This window comes from Cebidichthys violaceus, unplaced genomic scaffold, assembly GCF_023349555.1.
Source record: "Cebidichthys violaceus isolate CVI_PGR_0920_01 unplaced genomic scaffold, fCebVio1.0.p SCAF_51, whole genome shotgun sequence".
NCBI lineage: Eukaryota > Metazoa > Chordata > Actinopteri > Perciformes > Stichaeidae > Cebidichthys > Cebidichthys violaceus.
This window is the reverse complement of record NW_027176717.1, coordinates 1,321,942-1,347,419: the sequence shown is the minus strand read 5'-3', so window position 1 is coordinate 1,347,419 and position 25,478 is coordinate 1,321,942. Positions and strand designations below refer to the sequence as shown.

At 45.8% G+C, this 25,478-nt stretch overlaps 2 protein-coding genes across 11 annotated transcripts in view; both read left to right on the top strand.

The window, feature by feature from the left end:
• The first annotated feature begins 2,132 nt into the window (after positions 1 to 2,132).
• LOC137888067 (E3 ubiquitin/ISG15 ligase TRIM25-like) lies at positions 2,133 to 5,945 on the top strand. The gene is made up of 2 exons (XM_068731354.1): positions 2,133 to 3,117; positions 5,722 to 5,945. Exons 1-2 carry the CDS (start codon positions 2,133 to 2,135, stop codon positions 5,943 to 5,945), a joined length of 1,209 nt encoding a protein of 402 aa, XP_068587455.1.
• A 16,096-nt stretch (positions 5,946 to 22,041) lies between these two features.
• The window catches only part of LOC137888054 (ELKS/Rab6-interacting/CAST family member 1-like), a 113,213-nt gene continuing 109,776 nt past the window's right edge, over positions 22,042 to 25,478 (top strand). For all 10 annotated transcript variants that reach the window (XR_011105098.1, XR_011105097.1, XR_011105096.1 and 7 more), the window contains exon 1: positions 22,042 to 22,346. The gene's annotated coding sequence lies outside the window, so the exon portion shown is untranslated. The remainder of the gene's footprint in view (positions 22,347 to 25,478) is intronic.

Sequence of the window (25,478 nt, the reverse complement as noted above, 5' to 3'; positions counted from 1 at the left end):
TGACGACACACCACCTCAAGCTCAACCTGGACAAAACTGAGCTACTGTTCCTCCCGGGGAAGGGTTGCCCGCACCGGGACCTGTCCATCACCATTGATGATACCGTGGTGACGCCAACTCGGACTGCGAGGAACCTGGGTGTGACCCTGGATGACCAACTGTCATTCTAGGCAAACATTTCATCCGTTACACGCTCCTGCAGATTCCTGCTCTACAACATCAGGAGGATTCGTCCCTTCCTGACTGGCGAGACGGCGCAGGTTCTCATCCAGGCTCTTGGCATCTCCCGCCTGGACTATTGCAACTCTCTACTTGCCGGAGCCCCGGCGTCGGCCATCAGACCTCTGGAGCTTGTCCAGAAAGCTGCAGCTCGCCTGGTGTTCAATCGCCCCAAGTTCTCCCACACAACTTCCTTTCTCCGTTCTCTACACTGGCTACCTGTAAGAGCTCGCATCCAGTTTAAGACTCTGGTGCTAGCCTACAGGGCAGTGAAAGGAACAGCTCCTTCCTATCTCCAGGCCATGGTCAAGCCTTACACCCCCGCCCGACCACTTCGCTCTGCTGCCTCGGGGCGATTGGTTGCCCCGTCGCTCAGAGGTCCTGGCCTCTGGATAAAAGCGTCTGCTAAATGACTGTAATGTAATGTAATGTAATGAATAGATTAACTCTTCAACTCTTTCTTGATGTTGTTGTTGATCAGAATGCTCTTTGAGGACACAACACTGAGAATAAAGCCAATAACTGCCACAATACCAGCCTATTTAAAGAACTCACTTTCAAACTACACTTTGTAGCTGCACCACTATCCTGCTCACGCAGAGCTATTAACAGAAAATCTCCAATGTAATAGGAATTATATTCAATCTGAGACAGCGGACATCAACTGAGTCACAGCGTTACATTCTTATATAAAAAAATTGTTTTATTCTGAGTTAAGGGTGACTTGACTCTTTGTAATATAACGTGAGAAAACGCTGATCAAAGAAATTACTGACAACACATAAAAGCAGTAACTTCAGATTTTTTTCTCTGTAACAAACAACCATTACATTTAATATCCAACCAGCATTTACATTCTACTGAAAGTAAACCATCGCTAACTAATGTGCTGCTATAGGCGCTTTGACACGGACTGAAAGAATGAGAAAATAAAACAGCCTCTCCAGCTCTGTATGAGGGATGCCACTGTATGCCAGTGAGCAGGTTAGGTTCACAGAGTCACTTACCATGGTAAGTTTCCCTCATCTCAGGGTCAACTAACTCAGTTGTCAATAAACCTGCTTTATGGAACAGGGCCCTGGAGGTAAGGGCCTAGGTCGGCGGTCTCATATCACCCCCATAGTCCGATCTCTTCACTGGTTCCCTGTAGCATTTAGGATCCACTTTAAAATTCTCACTCTCACTTACAGAGCACTACACGGTCAGACTCCTACATATGTGGCAGAACTACTTCACCCTTATTCACCCGCCCGCCCTCTCAGGTCAAACATGTTAGGTTTTCTGTCTGTCCCACGCACTCGCCTTAAGACCCGTGGTGACCGAGCTTTTGAGGCAGTAGCACCAAGGTTGTGGAATGCTCTGCCTGCACCCCTACGTTTTGCTGTTTCTGTGAGCTCATTCAAAAATCAGCTCAAGATACACCTGTTTAGGCTGGCGTTTGGGTAACAACTCATGTCCTAGGCCTGCTTTTGAACCATGATTTAAGTTTGTAGTGTTTTTTGTGCATTCTTAATGTAAATTATTGGCCCTCATATGGTCACATTGTGTTTTTATGTTTGTAATTCTGCTCCTGTTAAGCACTTTGTGACTAATGTCTGTGAAAAGCGCTTTATAAATAAATCTTACTTACCTACTTACTTACTAGACCTTTGTTGCATGTCATCCTCTATTTCTCTCTTCGCTCAATTCTTGTCATGACAGACCTTTGCACAATGTGTTGCCTCCATGCTCTGACCTACATGGAGTGCTATTAAAAGACAGGCATCAAGTGTTTTGAACAGCAAAAACCAGTAGAACTTGAACTCTATAGGGAGGGAAATGGTAGTCAGAGATGTAAGTTACCTCATTGATTTACACATTTTTGGGGTTTCTAATTGGAAATCAATCATAAAATATTTTCCTCTCATGTAGCCATGGCCTCAGCCAGCAGCCTCCCATGTGATGAGCAGCTCTTGTGTTCCATCTGTCTGAATGTGTTCACCGAGCCCGTCTCTACTCCATGTGGACACAACTACTGCAAGACTTGTATCACAGGGTACTGGGCCAGCGGCGGCCAGACACAGTGTCCCCTCTGTATGAAGAAGTTCCGCAGGAGACCACAGCTCCAGGTCAACACAGGGTTCAGAGATATGGTGGAGCATTTCAAAGACAGGAGGGTGAGGGATGAAGACAACATCATTGTCAAACCAGGGGAGGTGTCCTGTGACATCTGCCTTGTGCCGAAGCTCAAGGCCCAGAAGACGTGCCTGGGGTGTTTGGCCTCGTACTGCCAGCTTCACCTGGAGCCTCACCAGAGAGTCGCGACACTGAAGAAGCACCAGCTGATAAACACTGTGTCAAACCTGGAGGACAGGGTGTGTAAGAAGCACGACAAGATGTTGGAGCTCTTATGTCGCAAAGACCAAATGCGTGTTTGTTTCATGTGCTTGAAAGACGACCATGCAACGCACAAAGCCGTCCCACTGGAGCAGGCCTTCAGAGAGAGGAAAGTCCAGCTGGACTGTGTGACGTCAGGGATGAAAATGAAGGAAAACACTAAATCCATGAGTATTAAGGAAATCAAATACTCAGCTGATCAGAGCAAGAAAGAGTCAGAGAAACAGATAGCGGACATTGCTGAGGTTTTCACTGCTCTGGTGGTCTCTCGGGAAAGACGCCAGGCTGAGCTGATTGAGGTGATCCAGAAGAAGCAGAAAGCAGCACAGCAGCAGGCTGAAGACCATGTGACACAGCTGGAGCAGGAAGTAGCTGAGTTGAGGAGGAGAAGCTTTGAAATGGAGCAATTTTTACAAACAGAGGACCACCTCCGCCTCCTTCAGAGGTGGCCATCTCTTACCAGATGCCCGAACCACCTTAACTGGCTCCTTTCCACGCAAAGGAGCAGCGACTCTACTCCGAGTCCCTCACGGATGACCAAACTTCTCACCCTATCTCTAAGGGAGATGCCAGCCACCCTCCTGAGGAAACCCATTTCGGCCGCTTGTACCCGTGATCTAATTCTTTCGGTCATGACCCACTCCACATGACCATAGGTGAGGGTAGGAACGAAGATTGCCCGGTAGATAGAGAGCTTTGCCTTGCGGCTCAGCTCTCTTTTCGTCACAATGATGCGGTAGAGCGACTGCAATACCGCCCCAGCTGCTCCGATTCTCCGGCCAATCTCACGTTCCATTGTTCCCTCACTTGCGAACAAGACCCAGAGGTACTTGAACTCCTTCACTTGGGGTAAGGACTCATTCCCTACCCGGAGTGGGCAATCCACCGGTTTCCTGCTGAGAACCATGGCCTCAGATTTAGAGGTGCTGATCCTCATCCCAACCGCTTCACACTTGGCTGCGAACCGATCCAGTGAGTGCTGGAAGTCACAGCCCGATGAAGACATCAGGACCACATCATCTGCAAACAGCAGCGATGCAATCCTCAGCCCACCGAACTGTAAACACTCCTCCCCACAACTACGCCTCGATATCCTGTCCATGAATACCACAAACAGGATTGGTGACAAAGCGCAGGCCTGGCGGAGGCCAACCCTCACCGGAAACGAGTCCGACTTACTGCTGAGGACCCGGACACAGCTCTCGCTTTGGGTGTACAGGGATTGGATGGCCCCCAGAAGTGGCCCTCTCACCCCATACTCCCGCAGCACCTCCCACAGTATCTCCCGGGGGACCCAGTCATACGCCTTCACCAGGTCCACAAAACACATGTAGACCGGATGGGCGTAATCCCAAGCCCCCTCCAGGATCCTTGCGAGAGTGAAGAGCTGGTCCGTTGTTCCACGGCCAGGACGGAATCCGCATTGTTCCTCTTCAATCCGAGGTTCAACTATCGGCCGAACCCTCCTTTCCAGCACCTTGGAGTAGACTTTACCAGGGAGGCTGAGTAGTGTGATACTAGTGTGATGGTAATTGGCACACACCCTCTGGTCCCCTTTTTTGAACAGGGGAACCACCACCACCCCGGTCTGCCACTCCCTAGGCACCGTCCCAGACCTCCACACAATGTTGAAGAGACGTGTCATCCAAGACAGCTCCTCCACACCCAGCGCCTTCAGCATTTCTGGACGGATCTCATCAATCCCTGGGGCTTTTCAGTGACTTCCACCAGGGAAATTGATGATGCTCCCCCATCAGCCTCCAGCTCTGCCTCTACAATAGAGGGCGTATTAGTCGGATTCAGGAGTTCCTCAAAGTGCTCCTTCCACCGCCCGATTACCCCCTCAGTTGAAGTCAACAGAGTCCCATCCTTACTGTATACAGCTTGGATGTTTCCTCGTTTCCCCCTCCTGAGGTTCCGGATGGTTTTCCAGAAACACCTTGGTGCCGACCGAAAGTCCTTCTCCATGGCTACTCCGAACTCCTCCCACACCCGCTGCTTTGCCTCCTTCACGGCAGCGGCTGTAGCCCTTCGGGTCTGTCGGTACCTTGCAACTGCCTCAGGAGTCCTCCGGGATAACATATCCCGGAGGGATAGCCGTTTGGGCTTACCAGGTTTGTCCAGAGTTTTCCCCCACCCTCTGACCCAACTCACAACCAGATGGTGATCAGTTGACAGCTCCGCCCCTTTCTTCACCCGAGTGTCCAAAACATACGGCCTCAGATCCAATGATACGATAACAAAATCGATCATCGACCTTCGGCCTAGGGTGATCTGGTACCACGTACACTTATGAACATCCTTATGCATGGACAATCCATGACTAGCACAGAAGTCCAAAAACAAACAACCGCTCGGATTTAGATCAGGGAGGCCGTTCCTCCTAATCACGCATCTCCAGGTATCCCCATCATTGCCCACGTGCGCGTTGAAATCCCCCAGCAGAACTAAGGAGTCCCCCACTGGAGCCCCATACAGGACTCCAGTCAGGGTCTCTAAGAAGGCCGAATACTCTGAACTGTTGTTCGGTGCATATGCACAGACAACAGTAAGAGTTTTCCCCCCGATAACCCGCAGGCATAGGGAGGTGACCCTCTCGTCCACCGGGGTAAACTCCAATGCAGCGACACTTAGCCGGGGATTTGTGAGTATCCCCACACCCGCCTGGCGCCTCACACCCTGGGCAACTCCAGAGAAGAGAAGAGTCCAACCCCTATCCAGGAGTACGGTTCCAGAACCGATGCAGTGCGTAGAGGTAAGCCCCACCAGATCTAACTGGTAGCGCTCCACCTCCCACACAAGCTCCGGCTCCTTCCCCCACAGAGAGGTGACATTCCACGTCCCCAGAGCCAGCCTTTGCCACCCAGGTCTGGTCCGTCGAGGTCCCTGGCCTTCACTGCCACCCATGGGGCAGCGCACCCGACCCCAACGGTTCCTCCCGCAGGTAGTGAGCCCACAGGATGGAGAGGAGGGGGGTTCCACATTGCTGCTCCGTGGCAAACCCGGCCACCAGGCGCTCGCTGTCGAGCCCTCCGACTGGGCCTGGCTCCAGACGTGGGCCCCGGGCTTCCTCCGGGCAGGGTCTCCTCGACTCTTCTCTGTTTTTTCATTGGGGTTTTTGAGAAGGTTACGAGAAGGGAGAGGTCTCCTATGACGTGGACGCCAGGACTCTGATCTACTTCTACTCAGGATGTGCCTTCATTGAGGCCATACCGGCATTCAAAACTTTTCTCTATTTCATGACTGGCACATCCTTAAGTAACAGACCAAAGCTCTACCCTTTTTTTGGTATCTTTGGAAGTGATCTTGACAGTACGCTTGTAATCACTCCTGTGGCACACCCAACTTAAGGTGCCATATTAATCAGGGGAAATGAATATGTAACTGTAGTGTAGTGTATTGATGAGGCGGACGCACATGTAGCGTTGGTTACTTTATTCGGCCATGGAAAACTCTTGAGTCGTACTGCGCATGCGCGCTACAACTACTAAGGAAGGCCCGTGTTCACTGAGGTCCAAAAAGCATTTGTACTCATTACAACCATAGTAACTTAATGTGATCAATATACCACATTATTTCCCTTTTTAACTGAGAACACAAATTAAACATTCTTAACAGAACAACAGTTTCCTGACACTTTTAACGAAAACAACACATGGCCTAAGTTAAACACAATATTTGACATCTTTCAACATTCCCTCATGTACAAGGTATGCGTGTTCAGTTTGTCAGTCCATATATAAGCTAAAGGATACAGTCGTAGGGGTGTAGGGGTATACAGTCTTATGGCATATATTGCTTTGGTGGTTTAGTCACTCGGTTTGAGCGCCTCAGAGCCACTGGTTCGGGCTCCGGAAGCTCGAGTGTCTGCACATTAGCGTCAACAACTTCCTGAGAACTGCTGCAGTCTTCACCATCACCAAGTTCAGCCTGTGATTCAGTGACATCTACATCAGGTTCAGCAATGGCTCGAGCTCACAGCTGGTCTCCATGACGTCTGTGTACTGTGTCGGAGTCCCACTCTCTGACTTCATATGAAACAGGGCCCGTCTGTCTCACAACCAACCCTGGAATCCACTTGTGACTCCCCGTCACAGTGCTGCGCAGATAAACGCCGTCGTCCTTATTAAAGAACCGGTCTACAGCAGTGCGGTCATGTTGTTCTTTTTGTTGATACTGTTTCTTACGTACCGTTTCCTTAGTACAAGGCTTTAGGAAATCCAACCTTGTCCGGATATGTCTGTGAAGAAACAGATCAGCTGGGGACTGTCCAGTAGTGCAGTTAGGTGTAGTCCGATATTGCAGCAGGAACAGTGAGATCTTGTCCTCAATGTTCAGTGAAGTGTGAGCAAGCTTTTTCATACCTGCCTTGAACGTCTGAACATATCTCTCTGCCAGACCATTTCTTGCTGGATTTTCCTGGTGCACTTGTGGTGTGCAGAATTCCATTCTGCTTTGCAAAAGTCTGGAACTCGTCTGATGTGAATGTGGTCGCATTGTCTGTCACAATTTGTTCAGGCAGACCGTAAGAAGCGAACAGTCTCCTGAGCCTGGTGATTGTTGCTTGAGAAGTGATCTGTGACATACAAAACACTTCCAACCACTTTGTATGTGAATCCACCACAACCATGAACATGTGGTTCGGGAACGGTCCGACAAAGTCTATGTGTAGTCTCTTCCCAGGACTCACCTGGGAATTCCCAGGGATGTAGTGGAACCTGCCGTGGCATTTTTTGATCCAGCTGGCATATCTCACATTCCTTGCAAATCTGTTCCACTTCCAAGTCAAGGTTCGGCCACCATACATATTTGCGAGCTAAGGCCTTTGTTTTCACAATGCCTTGGTGCCCAGAGTGAATCTCTTTTAACACGGCTCTTCTCATCTTGGAGGGTACAATGACTCTGGTCCCCCATAGGACACAACCTTGCTCTGTGGACAATTAATTTCTCTTTGTGTAAAACACCTTTAGGTTTTCTTCTACCTGAGTGGCACTCGCAACAACTCACTGTCGGTGAACATGTGTTGCGTTGAGTGGTGCTCCTTGTATATGCTTCGCCAGCAGTGAGTGGACTAGAGCTGAAGTCACGGCTGTTCCTGTGTCACTGGTCTCTGGCAAGGGACAGCGGGAGAGTCCATCAGCATTACTGTGCTCTTCTGCTTTGCAGTAGACAATGTGGTAGTCATATGCTGACAATATAATCGCCCACCGCTGAATGCGTGCTGCTGGTGGAATTTCTTTACGCCATATATCAGTCCAAGAGCTTCTTTCTCTATTTGAGAATGTTTTTTCTCCGCTGGAGATAGTGTTCGGGAGGCATAAGTAATGAGTCGTTCCTCCCCATCTGGCATGGTGTGTTGGATAACTGCTCCGATGACATAGGCAGAGGCATCGCATGCTAAAGTCAGTGGGAGACTGGGGTCGTAGTGGGCTAACACCCAGTCACTAGTTAGCAGTTCTTTACACTTGACAAAAGCAACCTGTTCAACCTCAGTCCATTTCCAAATCACTTGTCCTCTGAGCAGTCTGTACAATGGTGCTAAGACGGTGCTTTGCTGTGGCACAAATCTTCCATAGTAATTCACAAGTCCTAAAAACGCCTGGAGCTCTTTGACATTAGTAGGAGCCGGAGCCTCCGGAATAGCTCTCACTTTGTCCTTTGACGGGTGTGTGCCCTGCTTATCCAGCACATGGCCCAGGTACTCAATCTGAGTTTTGCCAAACTCGCACTTGAAGCGTTTCACTTGTAATCCATTTTCTTGAAGCCGTTGTAGGACCTTCTGAAGGTTGTGGAGATGTTCCTTCTCTGTGCGTCCCATAATGAGCAGGTCATCAAGAAAAACTACCACTGGTAAACCTTTCATTAGATTTTCCATAATCCGCTGGAAGACGGACGGTGCAGAGCTAATTCCAAAAGGAAGTCTGTTATACACAAACAACCCTCTGTGGGTGTTGATGGTAGTGTGTTTCTTTGTGTCATCATCCAGCAACACCTGTTGGTAAGCTGTAGCTAAGTCTAGCTTGGAGAATATCTTACCTCCACTAAGGGTTGCTAACAACTCCTCTAAACGTGGCAAGGGGTAGGTTTCTGTTTCAACTGCCTGATTAGCTGACACTTTATAATCCCCACACAGGCGGAGTGACTTGTCTCTTTTCACCACTGGCACTATGGGTGCTCCCCATTCACTGTGCTTAACTGGAGATATAATGTTAGCTTCCTCCAGGTTCCTGAGCTCTTCCTCGACTCTGTCTTTCATAGCGAATGGAAGGGGTCTGTGTTTACAAAATTTAGGAGTTGCATCAGGTTTAACTCTGATTGAGGCTTTAACGTCTTTCACAGTGCCCAACTCCTCTCTGAACACCTCTGAATGTTTATCCAGCACCTCACTAAGCGACGTACACTTAGCTTCATACAGATGCTTTATCTGCTCCCAGTTTAGCCTCAGTTTCCTTAGCCAATTTCGGCCACACAGTGTTGATCCATTCCCCTTAACAACTAAAAGTGGCAAGTTCACAGTTTGACCCTCATAGACCATCTTGGCTGTGATCTGCCCCAGTACAGGAATGCGATCTCCATTATAAGTTTTAAGCTTAACTTTACTTCTCTGCAGTGGTAAGTGTGAGAATTTCTCCCTGTATGTACCTCGTGAAATTATACTCCTTGCAGCCCCAGTATCTATTTCCATCTCTAACTTCACTTCAGCTACAGTGAATATTTCTTTATACAGGTCAGCATCTTCAATTCAGTGTCTTCTTCAGCTTCCACATATTTTGTGTGTTTCTTTCCTCTGCCCTGTGAATGCCTTTCACTCTCAGCCTGTGCCTTAGACCGACATGCCTTTTTAATGTGCCCAGTCTTGCCACAGTTATGGCATTTAGTCTCTTTAAAACGGCATTCATTTGGCTCATGATTTTTTCCATTGCACCTGTAACAGTTCCTTGTCCGCTGTGGCCTCACCTTGTGAACGCTTGCCGCCCCGTCACTTTCCAACCCTCTCAACTGACGTGCGTCTCTGTCGGCAGTCTCCATGTTGAGAGCGATCTCAAAAGCCTTTGCAAAAGTAAGATCATTTTCCGAAAGTAGTCTCCTCTGGCAGGCCTCGTTTCTTATTCCACTGACGAACCGATCTCGTAGTGATGAGTCCAAGTTGGCGCTGAACTCACAGTTAGATGCGCATTGTTTCAACTCGGCTACATACTGAGCCACCGGCTGGTTAGCTTTTTGGTTACACTGGTTAAAGTGAAACCTGTCAGCTACTAATAAGGGCTTGGACTCATAATGTTCCTTTAGAACGGCCACTATTTCGTCAAATGTCTTATCTTTTGGCTTCCTGGGCTGCATCAGATTTCTCAAAAGCCCATAAGTAGTCGCACCCATTACACTGAGAAGCGTGGCTACTTGCTTATCTTCGGCTATGTCGTTAGCTTTGAAGAATTGTTCCATCCGTTCTATGTACGCTGACCATTGTTCATTTTCTGGCTTGAACTCGTCAATTCTCCCAAACAGGGCCATCGTACTCACTAGTACTGACACCGAGTGTCTCTCCTTCCCTGCGAGAACGTACAGTTTTATCCTCGTCGCCAGTTACTGTAGTGTATTGACGAGGCGGACGTACATGTAGCATTGGTTACTTTATTCGGCCATGGAAAGTCGTACTGCGCATGCGCACTACAACTGCTAAGGAAGGACTGTGTTCACTGAGGTCCAAAAAGCATTTCAATCAGGAGAGACAAGTGACTGATTAGTAGTTAACATTTTATTATGACGGAATGATGCATTAATTAGTTACGCAGAAATTATTTGGCGCTTGAACTCGCCGAGGAGATTTGTGATCGAGTTGTGATTGCCCTGAGCGGCAACAATATCAATCCCCCCGAGGAGTCCAGACACTGGTGGTGGTGGCTGGAGGATCGGCTGGAGTTGGCTGGAGATGGTGATGGAGTGCTGAATCGGCGAAGACGGATGGTGCTGGGGAGGAGGAGGGTCGCATGAAACAGCAGCAGACGCTGGCAGCGGGGATGCAGCACCTTTAAAAGTAGACAGCAGCATGCTGATAGGCTGACGAAGAGGGTGTGCCTGAGCGCTATTGGCTGAGGGCGACCCGGCTGACTAACAGCTGATTGAGTCTATGACACCTCTGACAGTGACAGCCGGTATAGTGTACGTGCTGCTAGTGGGAGAGCAGTATGGAGAAAGGCCTTTAGCCTAGCATGAGGGGATAGTCTTCCTGTCTGAACTTGCGCTAGAGCTTCATTTCAATCAGGAGAGACAAGTGACTGATTAGTAGTTAACATTTTATTATGACGGAATGATGCATTAATTAGTTACGCAGAAATTATTTGGCGCTTGAACTCGCCGAGGAGATTTGTGATCGAGTTGTGATTGCCCTGAGCGGCAACAATATCAATCCCCAAAAGTGAGGAGGGAAACACAGCAATATGTTCTCCCCCAAAAAAAAGTCTTACTTACCAAGCTGTACTTGAATGGCTTTCCGCTAGTTGGTGCAGAATGCTAAGAGATGAGGCATGAGATAAATGTTACACTGCGATTGAGGTTAAATGGAAACCCGTACTCCTGCTTCGAATGCATGACGATAATTATTAGAATGCAATACTGTGAGCGATGAAAATGAGTGGATAGGTTAAGACCATGAACGACTTGTAACCACTAGAATTGATATACTTACCAGATATGAGTATACGACCCACTTACCCAAACTGATTGGTCTGATGCCGCAAAACGGAGCGTAATTCGAATGGCCGGTTGTAGTGGCTAGAGTCTGCGTGCCCTGTTTGTGATGAAAGATGTAGCCAGCAGTGGCTAGGGCTGCGTGCCCTGCTTGCGTTGCCTGATGTAGCCAGCAGTGGCTAAGGGCTGCGTGCCCTGCTTGCGTTGCCTGATGTAGCCAGCAGTGGCTAAGGGCTGCGTGCCCTGCTTGCGTTACCTGATGTAGCCAGCAGTGGCTAAGGGCTGCGTGCCCTGCTTGCACTGCATGATGTAGCCAGCATTGGCTCGTACACTGCTGCTGGTTTAAACTTGGATGACAGTGATTAGCATACATGACATGCGCTTTCAGTTTTACAACACATGATACCACTCGCTTAAAGCATTTCGTACATGAAAACGGCCGTAGCAATCCTGCAAGATTCACTTATAGGGTCGGTCATGACGTGAACATTATGATTTCGTGCAGCTGCCTGAGTGAAAGACCCCCAACCACCGACCACCAGTTATATGCAAAGCTTAACCGGCTGTTAAGGTTTTAGGGATCTTTGCGCTCCGATGATGGCGGAGACGTCTGGGCGCACGTAGGAGGCATAAGCTGAGGACGACCAGCGCCCCAGTTGTTGTAGTGTAGCCGTAGATTGACCTTGTATGGCTGCAGAGGTTGCAGCGCCTATTCTAAATGAATGGCCTGAGTAGAGTTTTGGGGGTAGGTTGCATTTTTTCAGAACCTGCTCCAGATGATGGCTAAACCAGGATTTAGACATGGGATTACCATTGGGGGTCAGGAACAGAGGGGCATGGGGGTCGGTCCCCGACCTGTTTTTTAAATATTTACACATGGATTTAAACGGGCAAAATTGAGAATCCAAGCGGACAATAACTACTCTGCAAGCACCACCGGTTTTGGAGTGTTTGAGAAAAAGACTGAAGAAGTCTGGGTGAAAGGTTAAGTCTGACAAGGTGACGTCCTTAGTTGGATCGAATGAATTGGAGGCAGTAGTAAATTCTCCGCTCCTTAGGAACCCATAGAACGCTAATAGAAAACAGCTGTCCAAGAGGGAATCTACGTAGGGAGAAAAACACCCATGTCTTAAAGCTGTAAGTATTTTTTGCAATGTGGAGAGGGTAATGGGGAGTCTTTTATCCATGTAAGGAGGGGACACTTTTGAAATGCCTTTAAGTAGCAGCTTAATGGCTGGGTTAGAAAACAGGCTGGGAAAGGAAGGATCGAAGCACCTGGCGTTAAACTGAATCCCTGCGACCAGACCTCTAATGTACTGAGGCTTGAAGTGACGCACGTCCATACAGTGACAAATGAATGCACACACGGCACAGATTGTTACCGGCTTTAGTTGCGAGTTCACGGAAATGCAGAATAAGGCGAAAGTTTTCCATGCAAAGTCATAGGAATTCAAGGTAGATGCTGCTAGGCCTTTCCTCATGTAGAATCTTGCTGATTCTAAGTAAGACTGCAATGATGGCTGACTTAATAAATTATTAGAGCTTCTAGAGGAGGAACGGCTGTTGGAGATGGGTTGGCTTCTGGGCACAGGCTCCTGAATACCTGAAATTTAAAACGGGATAAGGCATCAGCGATGACATTGGTATGACCTGGCACGAAACGAGCTGTTAATATGAAGTTTTGAGTCACGGATAGCCATGAAATGCATCTCATGAAAGGCATGATGACAAGGCTGGATGAGCGGCCTTTGTTAATAATCCCTACGACTGCTTGATTGTCACACTGCACCGCGATGCGTTTTCGTCTCCAAAACTTCCCCCATATGTGACAAGCTACTGCGATCGGATAGATTTCATACAGAGCGGAGGAAGGATCGAGCTTGGGGAATGAGTGAGGCCAGCTGTTGGCGAACCATTGGCCTTGATAGTATCCGCCGAAACCCACGGAGGGCGCTGCATCTGTAAAAAACTTTATAGAGTCGGAGGAATGAACCACGTCATCATAAAAGAATGTTACTCCGTTCCAATGCCTTAGCAACCGTGACCAGAAACGCAGATCGGAGCGGCACCCTTCGTTCAGTGAGATGACGTCGTGCAAATTTGGCACGGATGAAGCCAGGCCTAGCAAGCTGGAAATGAACGAGCGGCCCTGGGGAACGACGCGCATTGAGTAATTTAAATGGCCGAGGAGTGAAAGCAGATCCTGTTTTGTTACTACTTCCGATGTAGTATAGGACTGAGAAATGTCACCTATACGCTCGAGTTTCTCTGCTGGAAGAGAAGCTTTCATTTCGATGGTGTCCAGCGTAATGCCCAGAAACTCGAGGCAAGTAGTTGGACCGGTTGTTTTTTCGTCGGAGAGCGGAACGCCGAGATGTTTAAACATGAGCTTAAGTTTGCTCAGTGATGCGCCTGCGTTATCATGCGGAGGGTCTATCAGGAGAAAGTCGTCGAGCAGGTGGAGGAGAGAGGGGACGCGGACTCTGTTTAAGAGGATCCAGCAAAGGGCTTCGGATACTTGATTGAAGATTGCCGGACTGCTTTTACACCCGAACGTGAGGCGCACTGCGAAATACAGTTTAGATTCCCACTTAAAACCGAAGAGATGCCACTGAGAAGGATGTATTGGGATTATTTTGAATGCGTCTATGATGTCCGTCTTGGAGAGCCATGCGCCCTGCCCGGCTAGCTTAATGAGTTTGATGGCGTTGTCAACGGTGGAATAGTGGAGGGAAAATGGCTCGGGAGGAATGAGACTATTGACGCTGGGTGCTGATCCCGTGTGGGGGGCAGAAAGATCGAAAATTAATCTTTTCTTCCCGGTGTATTTCCTGGTTGCCACTCCTATGGGCTGGATCGGAACACAGAGAAGGGCGAAGCCTTGAAAGGGCCAATTACGTACCCCTTTTCGACCTCTTTTTTAAGAAGATGAGACACTACCTCGGGTTCTTTTAACGCGGACTGGAGATTTTTGGACACGAAAGATGATGCTAGCGGTGAGACGACCCCAACCCGGAAACCTTGGGAGAGGCCGGAGAGCAGGTAATCGACAAACACAGAATCAGGATGGGAAGACAGTTCTGATGCAAGAGCTGGGATGTTTATTGGTGTGGAGGGGTGGACCATCAATAAGTCCTTGGCCCACGACGCTTCTGCTGGGGCCGAGCCCTGCGTGGGCATACTGATTTGGGGTGCGCATCTTGGCAGAAGCTGCAGATGTGAAGGAATATGCAGTTGGGGTAAGTGCATACATTTTCATTGAAGTTATTGCATACAGGCTGGTTGTTGTAAATGTGCACCTTTCGGCCACGGCTGTCAGTTTTTTCCGGGGGACGTGGATCCTGGTTGAAACTCATGCTGTCAGATTTGTATTCGGCCTTAGCGCCTAGCTCCGAGGGAAGAAATGGTACCATTGGGCAGAGAGGTGCAGAGTGACCCGGGGTACCGCAAGTTAGGCAAGTCACTGGCTGCGAGCCACCCACTACCAAGACTAGCAGCTCGGTATCCAAGACCCCCCAGTTCAGGCGGATGTTGGATTGCGCTAAATATACCGCGGCTTTGCTGGAGAACCCTTTGTGGTATTTAAAGAAGGTGTTATTCCCGTACCTGAGATTAAGGTCGCCAATCAGCCCTAAATACCCGTCCAGTTCTTGTCGGCGATCTGGGTAGACGGAGCATATAACATCCCGAAAAATGCCGAAAGCGACTAGAAATTCGGCGATTGTCATGTCTCTTGACAATCTTGGGTCAGCAGATTTGATAAGTGCGGTGAAATTCTCTCCGGTGGTGATTTTACCGTCGCACTCGGGGGATGGCAATATGAGGCTGATGAGGTTAATATCTTTCCCCTGCAGGATTTTTGCTCTTAAGCGAGGCGATATGTTTGCTCCAGATGGAATATACGGCCTACCTGGAAAGGGATTGGGGATGGCGGAGGCCAGGGAATGTTGAGGAAGGATTAGATCGAACGCTTGCTGGGGTGCAGGCACCGGCGGTGTGACGTACTGTAGGTTCTGAGCACTGTTTCTGGCCGAGGAAGATGATGCTTGGTTGTCTTCTATGGACTGGAGCCGGGCATCTATGGCCTGTATGGAATTTACCATCAGCTGAAGAGTTGCTGAGAGGTCCGGAGATTGGTTGAGCTGAGCTGAGCTGGAGGCGCCGGCCTTACGTTTAGCTGGAGGAGCTCCGTGGTGAGTTTTCTTTGCTCGTTTGCGGCCAGGAGCTGCGGTGATGGGCTCGTCCTGGGCTGGTGATCCGAGGCCCACTTCATTTGCCAGGCTTCGAAGTTGTGAGACGTCTAAGCCCGGAGCCGGATTGATGCCTTGAGCGGTTAGCATCTCCTGCATTTCGAGACCGGTTTCCTCATGACGGGTGGCGATCCGAGCGCTGCGCCGAGTTGTGGATGTGAAAGAAGCCGCATCGTTCATGTCGGCATCTATTAGCTCTGTGTCTGAGTCTGCCATCGTAAGGAGGGATAACGCCCGATGATTAGCAGCCGAACAACTGAGGTTTTTCCATGAACGCCCGTCGGTACGGAGTCGCATGAAACAGCAGCAGACACTGGCAGCGGGGATGCAGCACCTTTAAAAGTAGACAGCAGCATGCTGATAGGCTGACGAAGAGGGTGTGCCTGAGCGCTATTGGCTGAGGGCGACCCGGCTGACTAACAGCTGATTGAGTCTATGACACCTCTGACAGTGACAGCCGGTATAGTGTACGTGCTGCTAGTGGGAGAGCCGTATGGAGAAAGGCCTTTAGCCTAGCATGAGGGGATAGTCTTCCTGTCTGAACTTGCGCTAGAGCTTCATTTGTACTCATTACAACCATAGTAACTTAATGTGATCAATATACCACATGTAGGTTGTAGATTTGAACTGAAAAGTGCAGGTAAGATCACGTACCTGACAGTTTGTAATGAGGTTCATTTCAAAGGTAGATCAGTTGTGTACTATATTTACATACTGTATATGTTGTAATACCTGCATCTGACCAGGAGAAAGCAGCCTTCTTTGTGGTGTTCAGGTCTGTGAGAATAATACTTTAAAAAATGATTTAGATACAGAGAAGTTTAAGATTTATTGATTAGTCAATCTATTAATAATAATTGTAATAATAAATTCATCATTTCAGTCACTTTTTAATGCAAAAATGTAAAAAAAAAATCCCTTTTTTCTAGCTTCTCAAATATGAATATTTGCCTGTTTTCTCAGGCTTATATGATTGTAAACTAAATATATTTTGTTTTTGAAGTGTTGTTTGGACAAAAAGCTATGTATCACTGTAATCAATTTCACTGGGTTTAGTCTGTGGGGAGGTAGTACATTTAAAGTTGCTATGACTAAACACCTGCTATGTAAAGTATAACTATCTTGTTCATCAGTGACTTCTTTGAAGGTTAGTGTACAATTGTGAGTATAGCATACATATCATTTTATGTTTTGATCACTTTGTGTTGAACCCATTGACTTCAGGGTCCACATTATACTTTTATTTTTTTTAAATGCAGGCTTTTTAAGACCAAGTCATCTGGCATACTTAGCCAAACATCTGATGAATGAGCTTTAAAACCAGATGTTTTTTTATGTATATACTATGCATCTGATATGTATCATACAGCTTTTAATAAAAGTGCATTTCTTAAAAATTAGCTTTTCAGATATTTGTTTTTTTCTGTTTCCTCAAATTACAATGATTGAGTTCTGTTGGAGTGTCAGGTGTCTTGCTCATGAGCAGTGTCTTTTGTTATGATTAGAAAATGGGGACCTTTCAGTTTTCCTGTACAATGCTAAAACACATTAAAAGCAACCAGCAAAAGGTTTTGCTGATCAGCAGAGACGTTTCAGAACTTTACATTACATTAATACAAATCAAATGTAGTATTTAGTATATAGTATGTGTATGAGTTTGATCCAGGTTTGTGCTTAACAATTACTCAGTGCAGCATCTACTGACACGTAGAGCATCCAGGCCGAACTCAGAAGTCAGTCTCAGTGTCAGAACCAAGAGTAATTTGAATCCTCTCTTTCTGCTGTGGATCTGCGTGTGTTGGTGTGTGTGTGGGTGGGTGTCATCGAACATCGGGACCTGATTAACTCCACCCTGAAGAGACGTCTGGATTACCTGAACAATGTAAAGACAATCACAGTCTTCATCACCATAGTCCTCAACTTCTTCATCAGTACCTTCAGCATGCAGCGCACCAGACACTTCCCATGGCTCATCATGCGCATTTACTGACAGACACTTCTGCTGATTATTAAAGTTATAGACACACTCACCATACAGTAGCTCATAACATGCATATAACGTATATATTTAAGGCAGATTTTTGCCTTTATTCTTGAACTTAACATTTGATGTCCTTCTTGAATGCACCCATTGCATCCCTCCTGTTATGTTCCGGGTCAAATTGACCTGTTTCAAAGTTTGAAAATCTAGAAAAAATAGTTTAAAGTACTTTTTCTGTATGAAACTTCTTCTGCTTGCCTTATTTAGTGTAATCAACGTTTAAAAAAAAAAAAAAAAAAAATTCATGCATTTGCAACAACCCCCTGCAGGTTTCTATAACAGAGATGATGTTCGGGTCAATTTGACCCGGCAGTGAAAATGGAGGCTATAAGGGGTCAGAAGTGTCAAGTTTAGACCATTTCTTTCTTTGAAAACGTGAGACAAAATATTTCTTACTCCCTCCCACCATGTTTCACCCCATTTCTCACACACACACTCGCACACACACTCTTTCTCACTACTCCACCTGTGCGAGAAATACAGATACTATTTTGACGGGAACCTTTTATAAACTCCACCCACAATTAGCAGGGGAGGATTGCTTGAAAGTCCTACCATCATTACACTCTGCAGATGCATACAACACAGCAGAATACTGTAGGACAACATGAGCAACAGAAACAAAGGACGACAGCCCTGGAGGCTCTGGAGCACATCCTTGATCACGACAGTGAAATAGAGGAGGATGTGTCTGAAGATGAAGACAATCTTGAAGTCAATTCAGATTATAATGGTACTGATTATGAACCATCAGATGAGGAAACTGATATACTTGTTCCTCCAAGCAAGACATTTGTGTCAAAAATTGTGAAATACAGTGGTCATCCTCACCCAATACACGTCAGCCAAGACTGTCTGCCGAAAATATTATAAAGACAAAATGTATTTGAACAAAGCACACCGTGTGCTGTGTAGACACAGATACACACACACACACACACACACACACACACACACACACACACACACACACACCTCGTTCATTGTGCTCATCTCTTGTTAATTTTTGTAAATTTCTGTTTCTTAACACTATAAATGAACATAAATGAAGTTTACTTTCAATACAAATCCTTTTGTATTCATTTGGCTTGATTTTGAGTGAGCGGGTCAATACGACCCTGAACAGCAGAAGTGTCTCATCTCTATTTATCTACATCACCCCATGAAAAAAAGAAAGTTTCAAAATGTACAAAAAATTTAGAAATAAATACGTGTTATGGTAGACTAATGCAATTTATATCTAGGTTTTTCCAAAGTACCTAAAAAATTGTAAAACATGTATTTTTCATGAAAACGAGTGGGTTATCCTAATTGAACTATGATCTATGGAGGGGTGAATAACTCCATTCCACTAAATACTGATTGAATTGTTAGTAAGGGAGTTGGTGTTGAGGTACAAACTATATTTATTAGGATTTTTTGGTTTCTGACCACTTTTGGATGATTAAACATGCAACGGGTCAATTTGACCCGCGAACATCAAGGCTGTACCTAAAAAACGAACATAACAGGAGGGTTAAGAGAACTGTTGTATATGTCTTACATGTTAACACTGGCTTATTTTATGATTACATAACTTCATAGCTTACAAATGTGTAAAATACATTTTTCTAAAGGATAACACGTTTGCTTTTGAAAGCTATGGACACTACATACTGTACATGGTATAATGCAATGTGAACTGGATAGTCCTTCTATTATATTGTATAGCCTCCTTTTCCACACTTCCATTAGATAACGGTGGCATCTAGTGTCTGAGAGAAGTCAGGATCATAAAAACATCCCTCATCTAGCATCTGCTTCATGTAACAACTGCTCAAATCAACAAGTAAAACGTAAGTTAAAAAAAGAAAAGTATGAAATATTATGATTGTGAATATGTGTTACTTTACTAAGCCAGATTGAGAAAGTTTCTCTTCGCTTGCACCGTCACAGTAAGGTCAGAGGTCGTCCTGCTCGTCTACTTAATGACTCCATGTTGACTAACTTTATAGAAAATACAGCAAAAGAAGTGAGTCATATCTATCAGTTAATACAATACTGTAAATTATTTCAATTTACTATGATACATGCCCTTGATCTGCACATTGTCTCTTGTTGATTACGAGAAGGGAGAGGTTTCCTTCTATGACGTCGCTGCCAGGACTCTGATCTACTGCTACTCAGGATGTGCCTTCACTGAGGCCAAACTGGCACTAAAAGCTTTTCTCAATTTCATGGCTGGCACGTCCTTAAACAGCAAACCAAAGCTCTACCCTTTTTTTGGTATCTTTGAAGGCGATCATGAAAGCGTGCTCCTAATCCCTCCTGTATCCCGCACAATTTACACGTACCACATAGGCCTACATCAGTGGTAATGAATGTGTAACTTGTACCGAAAGGTTTTCTCATTTCAAATAAGAAGGAATAATCGTATCACACATTACTACTCAGTATAATTAATTAATATATATATATATGTATACAATACTTGCATCTGACCAGGAGATGGCAGCATTCTTTAACCAGCATTCAGAGAAGCTTTTGTAGGAAACAAAGAGGGGACAATGACATCATAACAACCCGATGTCATCTTGGATTTCATATATAGGGTTAAGCTTTATTGATTAGACAATCTACAGAAAAATAATTTCCAATAACTCCGATATGAATTACTTCCAATTATCATCATAATTTTTAACATAAAAAGACACATATTATATGTTTACAATTGTAAACATATAATATGTGTCTTTTTTATGTTTTGATCACATTATGTGAAACCCACTGACTTCAGGTTCAACGTTCCACTTTTAAAGACAAGCTTTTACTGAAGGCCAAGACATCACGGCATGCTTGGCCAAAACATATGTGACAAATGAGTTTTTAAAACCAGGGGTTTATTATGAATGCATCTGATATGTATAAAACAGCTTAATAAAAGTGCCTTGAGTTCTGTTGCAGGGTCACATGCTTTTTTTGTTTCTTTACAATGATAAAACACATATAAGCCACCAGTAAAAGTATTCACTGATCAGGTTAGCAGAGACGTTTCAGAAGGCAGCGCTGGTCCACCACTACTGGAGTTCTTCTCTCAAGGGGAACTTTAGCCAGCAGACTATTTATACCTCAGCTCAGCTGTCTGACTGACTGGCGCCCTGGGAACTGGGACACTGTGTGTGTGTGTGTGTGTGTGTGTGTGTGTGTGTGTGTCTCTTGTCTAGTTGGAAAGATTTCTATAAGATGATGTGGAGTTGAGTGTGAGAGAGACCTGGGAGCCCAGGGGGACCAGCTATATGAAATATGCTACATGTTCTAGACAGATACTGTATGTAGGTCATTCAATCATCAAACACTGAGTCAGACGTTTGAACATGAATAAATGGACACAGAAACAACTTATAAGCATCATCACAATAAAAATGATGAGCGGCGTCTTCTGTAAGCGTGAGGAACTTAAATAAATAAGTATAACTGATTTAATAATGAATTTAACGTTACTACAAATCAAACATACTGAGTGTAATGCAGGTTTGTGGTTAAAAATACATTCTACACTTGAGAGCTGTTTTATTGAACCATATAAATCTTCTACTGACCCACTCAGCTCGCTATCACTGGACTGAATGTATCTCTGGTCATCATCTCCTTCTGGCAGCAATCTCACAGCCAAGTTAACAGAATAACAACACTCTCCAATACAGTTAAGAGGTACTAATAGCATAGTATTTTCCATCTCATCCCACTCTATACTTCTTCTTCACCACAGAGGGAAGTATTGTACTTTTTACTGTTTATGTAACAGCCATTTCGTAGCATTCAGTGATCTTTTGGAATGTTGTGCATCATTATAGATTAGCCAAAATTGTATCATAATAGTAATAAATCCGCTCCACCTCAACCAACTACACTAAATTGCTGCGTACACATTAATCCATTAGTAAGACTAATCTAATAATCAAATATAGAATAACAGTCATAAAGGCATAATTTGCCATTGAGTAATTTTACTTTTAGAACTCAAGGTAGCCTACATTTTGTAAATAATACATACTATTACTTTAGTAACATTTTCAATGCTGGACTTTTATTTGCGATAAAGTATTTTTTACAGTGTCTTACTACTTTTATTAATAAGTATATGAAATGAATACTTCCCCTACTTTAGCAAGCTAATTACTCATTTACCTGAACTGTTACATGCCGTCATCAGTTATCCACATGAGATGCTAACATATTGTTTTACAGGGTATGACAAAAAGGGCTTTTGATATAAGATATGGCAAAATGTGGAAAATATGGTATAAATAGGAACATTTTGATTTAAAAAATAAAACGTACATCTCGTTCAATTGTCACTTTATGGATAATTACGGATTAGCATGCAGGCGACACAGATGGTCCGGGAGAGACCATAGGGAGAGACGAGACGGAGGAGAAGGAGGAGGGTATACGTCTCGGGGGCGCGCGCTCCACCGTCGTGACGTCACGGGAGCGCCCGAGCAGTGGGGAAGCCGCCAGTGGCAGAGCTGGCAAAAAAAGACGGGAAGGAGGGAAAGACTAGGAGACAGGAGACAGGAGACAGGAGACAGGAAGACAGACACGAAGACAGGGAAGACGAGCCCGAGAAGAAACAGCGCTGCACCCTCGCTTCACCGACCGTCCGTTACGTTACGAAGCGTCACCTTGAGGTTTGACAGAAGCAGAATAACTGAAGAGGAGATATGTGACTGGCCTTTTCCTTTAACACAGAGCTTATTTCACAACCGAGGGGCAGTAACGTAAACACCGCAGTGAGTACTGGAAGTTAGCTGGCAGCCTGAGTGTGCGCGTGTGCACATGCATGTATTTTTACACAGGCCTACGTGTGTGTGTGTGTGTGTGTGTGTGTGTGTGTGTGTGTGTGTGTGTGTGTGTGTGTGTGTGTGTGTGTGTGTGTGTGTGTGTGTGTGTGTGTGTGTTGTAAGCATGTTGGCCACTTCTCGGGTCAACCTCACATGCTGTGTGTGTCGTCTGTGTGTTGTGTGCGGCTCGTCGCAGTCACGTTTGTAGCGTACAAGGACCGCTCGCGATCATGATTAAAATGTGATGCCTCCTGTTTCGCTCAATAAACCAATTGTACAACAAGGGACTCCCACCCGGAATAATAAGCTAATAACACCATGTCTCGTCTCTGTGCCTCTCAACGCGATCATCAGTCTGCACGCTGTGTTTCAGGCTGCAGAAGTGCTGCTGACAGCCGTGCAGTTTATCCTCAAAATCCACACAATTGCTATCATAATCCTATAATATTCTTTTTTTTTTTTGTACAGCGCCAGTGTAGTGACATCCCTTTATAGTGGGTTCATCTCCTTGTGATGGTGCTAATGTCCCCGCAGGGAGCTGAAGTGTGTGTTAGTCAATGTTAATCTCTTTGCTACAATGTTCCCACAGGGACTTGTAGTTGTGTTGTGATGTTTCTAACAGTTTCCACTCAAGTTCTCCCGACCGGTTGTTTTCGTTCTGAGCTCGTTTCAAGGAACAAACTATGTGCACTTCTCTAAAATCGTGTGTGTGTGTGTGTGTGTGTGTGTGTGTGTGTGTGTGTGTGTGTGTGTGTGTGTGTGGAGAGAGTGTTTTTTAATGCTGACATAGTTGCACAGGACTGTCAGCAGCCACGTCCAGACCAGATGCACGCGAAGCTCACGAGACTGACACCGGATAGCGACGTTATCTGTGCAAACCGAATCAATCTGAGCAAAAACATGGATCGCATGGATATGATCGCGTGGATGAAATCTGCTGCGTGTGTTTTGCAATGGGGGGGGGGGGGGGTTGAGGAGGGGACGCCGTGATTTCCTCCGTGTTCCGCCCACGGCTCTGTTTCTTTGCGCCGCCCCTCCTCTGGGAGCACCGAGTCGGGGAACTGAGCCGCTTCCTTCCACTCGGATTGCTGTAAACACTGGACATGTCTGCACACCGCAGTCTGCCTGTGGGTCAACCCTCCTCTATAACACTGGATGTTTTAATCTTCTTTTGTTTTAGAGTTTGCTTTAAATATCATGTTCTGAACTAAAGCGTTACCTGGCCCTGTAGTTCTGAACTTGTGATGCCTTTGTGTGTACAGCCTGATGGACCCCCGCGTGTCTCCAGGCTCCACATCAAAGGTACATCTTAACCCGACAGACGCCTGTAGCTCCTTCAAACCTCTTCCCAGAATTCACTTTTACTTTGAAAACCATTATCTCTAACTGCCTTGTTTGATGTTTAATTATTTATAGACAGACAGACTCTTTACGGGGTGTTTGGCTCACCTCCGCTACTCACTTCATCCTTATTTAACCTGGCCGGACTGTAACAGCACATTCCTTTTACAGGATGAGCCTGAGGGATGTTTCACTCCTCTCTTCCATTAACTACGACACACACACTCCTGAATTACTTTTGTGCTTCCCTGCCTTTCTGTTAATTATCGAGTCTCAACGGTGCGTTTTCCACATTTGCTCTGTAGGCAGCAGCCACGATTAGATAAGTATGTTTGCTGTGTTTGAGTACATGGATGTGCGTCCATTCTGTGTTTCTATGTGAGTCATGGTGTGTATGATTGTGTGCGTGTTTTTTGTTTGCCCAGCCTGCATCTCGGGTTCATTTCCTGTGGCGCACAATAGACTGTAGCCGATGCTATCCGTCCCTTATCGGCGCTGTGCTTGCCAGTGTCTGAACCATATTACGGGTCTCGTCGCTGATAGGACCTGGTGGCACAGAGGGAAGTTACAAGTAGCACAGTCACAAGTACCAACTGTGTTTATTATTCTACACACCTGTGGAAATCACTTGGATAAATATGTTTAAATCAGCACTAAATCGTCACAATGATTCGTCATCAATATATTGTGTCTGCATGCGGAACCAAGCCAAACCACTAATTACATGTACAAACGGCAACGATGCATAATCTATGTACTACGCGTCAGTGCTAAATAATTCCTAGCGAGAGAAGATCCTAGATGACAGAACGGGGAAGAACAAAACACTATGAGACGTGTATTGGAGGGATTGTACAAAAATAATGCAAATATTGCACTAAAGGTTTCCATGCATCTTCAGTGCCTGCATGAGTCATTTCGGTATTTGGTTCTCCTCGTGATTTCTGTCATGTAATTTGTATTCTAGCAGATTTCTTTCCCGCTCCGGTTTTGTTTCTGTGTCAGCCAATTCTTATTTTCTCGCGAATATTTGTATATTTATATAATATAAGAAATGCATTACGTTGTTTTTGATTTAACATGGAAATTGTCACTAGAGATGTGCACACAACTTCTTTGACTATTCAAATTGCATCATGGTTTTGCAGAAACAACACATCACATACATTTTAATCACATACAATACACAATTTCCTATTTCCCGGAGAGTTAATGTGACTGTCGTCACGACAAAGCAGCTGTGAAGGTTAAGAAAAGCGGCGGGTCATCCCCCTTACATCTTCAGACAGATTATGTGCAAAGCGAGTTCGTCTCTCCCCTTCAGCTGCCCTGTCGAGATGCGTGTTACCCCCAGACAGCACCAGCGAGTCCTCTCCGGCCACATCATATCACAGCGAGCCTGACAGAAACCGAGAGGAACGGAGAATAATAACATTAAGGAATTGAGCGTAATGCGTTTTTTTTTTCTGAGGCGAGAACTTTGTAGAATTCGGCTCTAGTGCTGAAACACCGGCCCGGCTAAGTATAGGTGTGCACGTGTATTTGTGTGTTGCATTGTGCGGTGTGACAGATTGGATGTGTGGTTGTCACATAAATAGAGCATGCTCAACACCTTCAGGAATGCTGATGGAGAAAGAGAGAGGAAGTGAAAGCATGAGGGAGAGGTAAAGGGGGATAAAGAGCGACGGGATAAATAAATTGATGTGCTAATAGGCATCTGTTTGCTAACAAGTCCGCCTT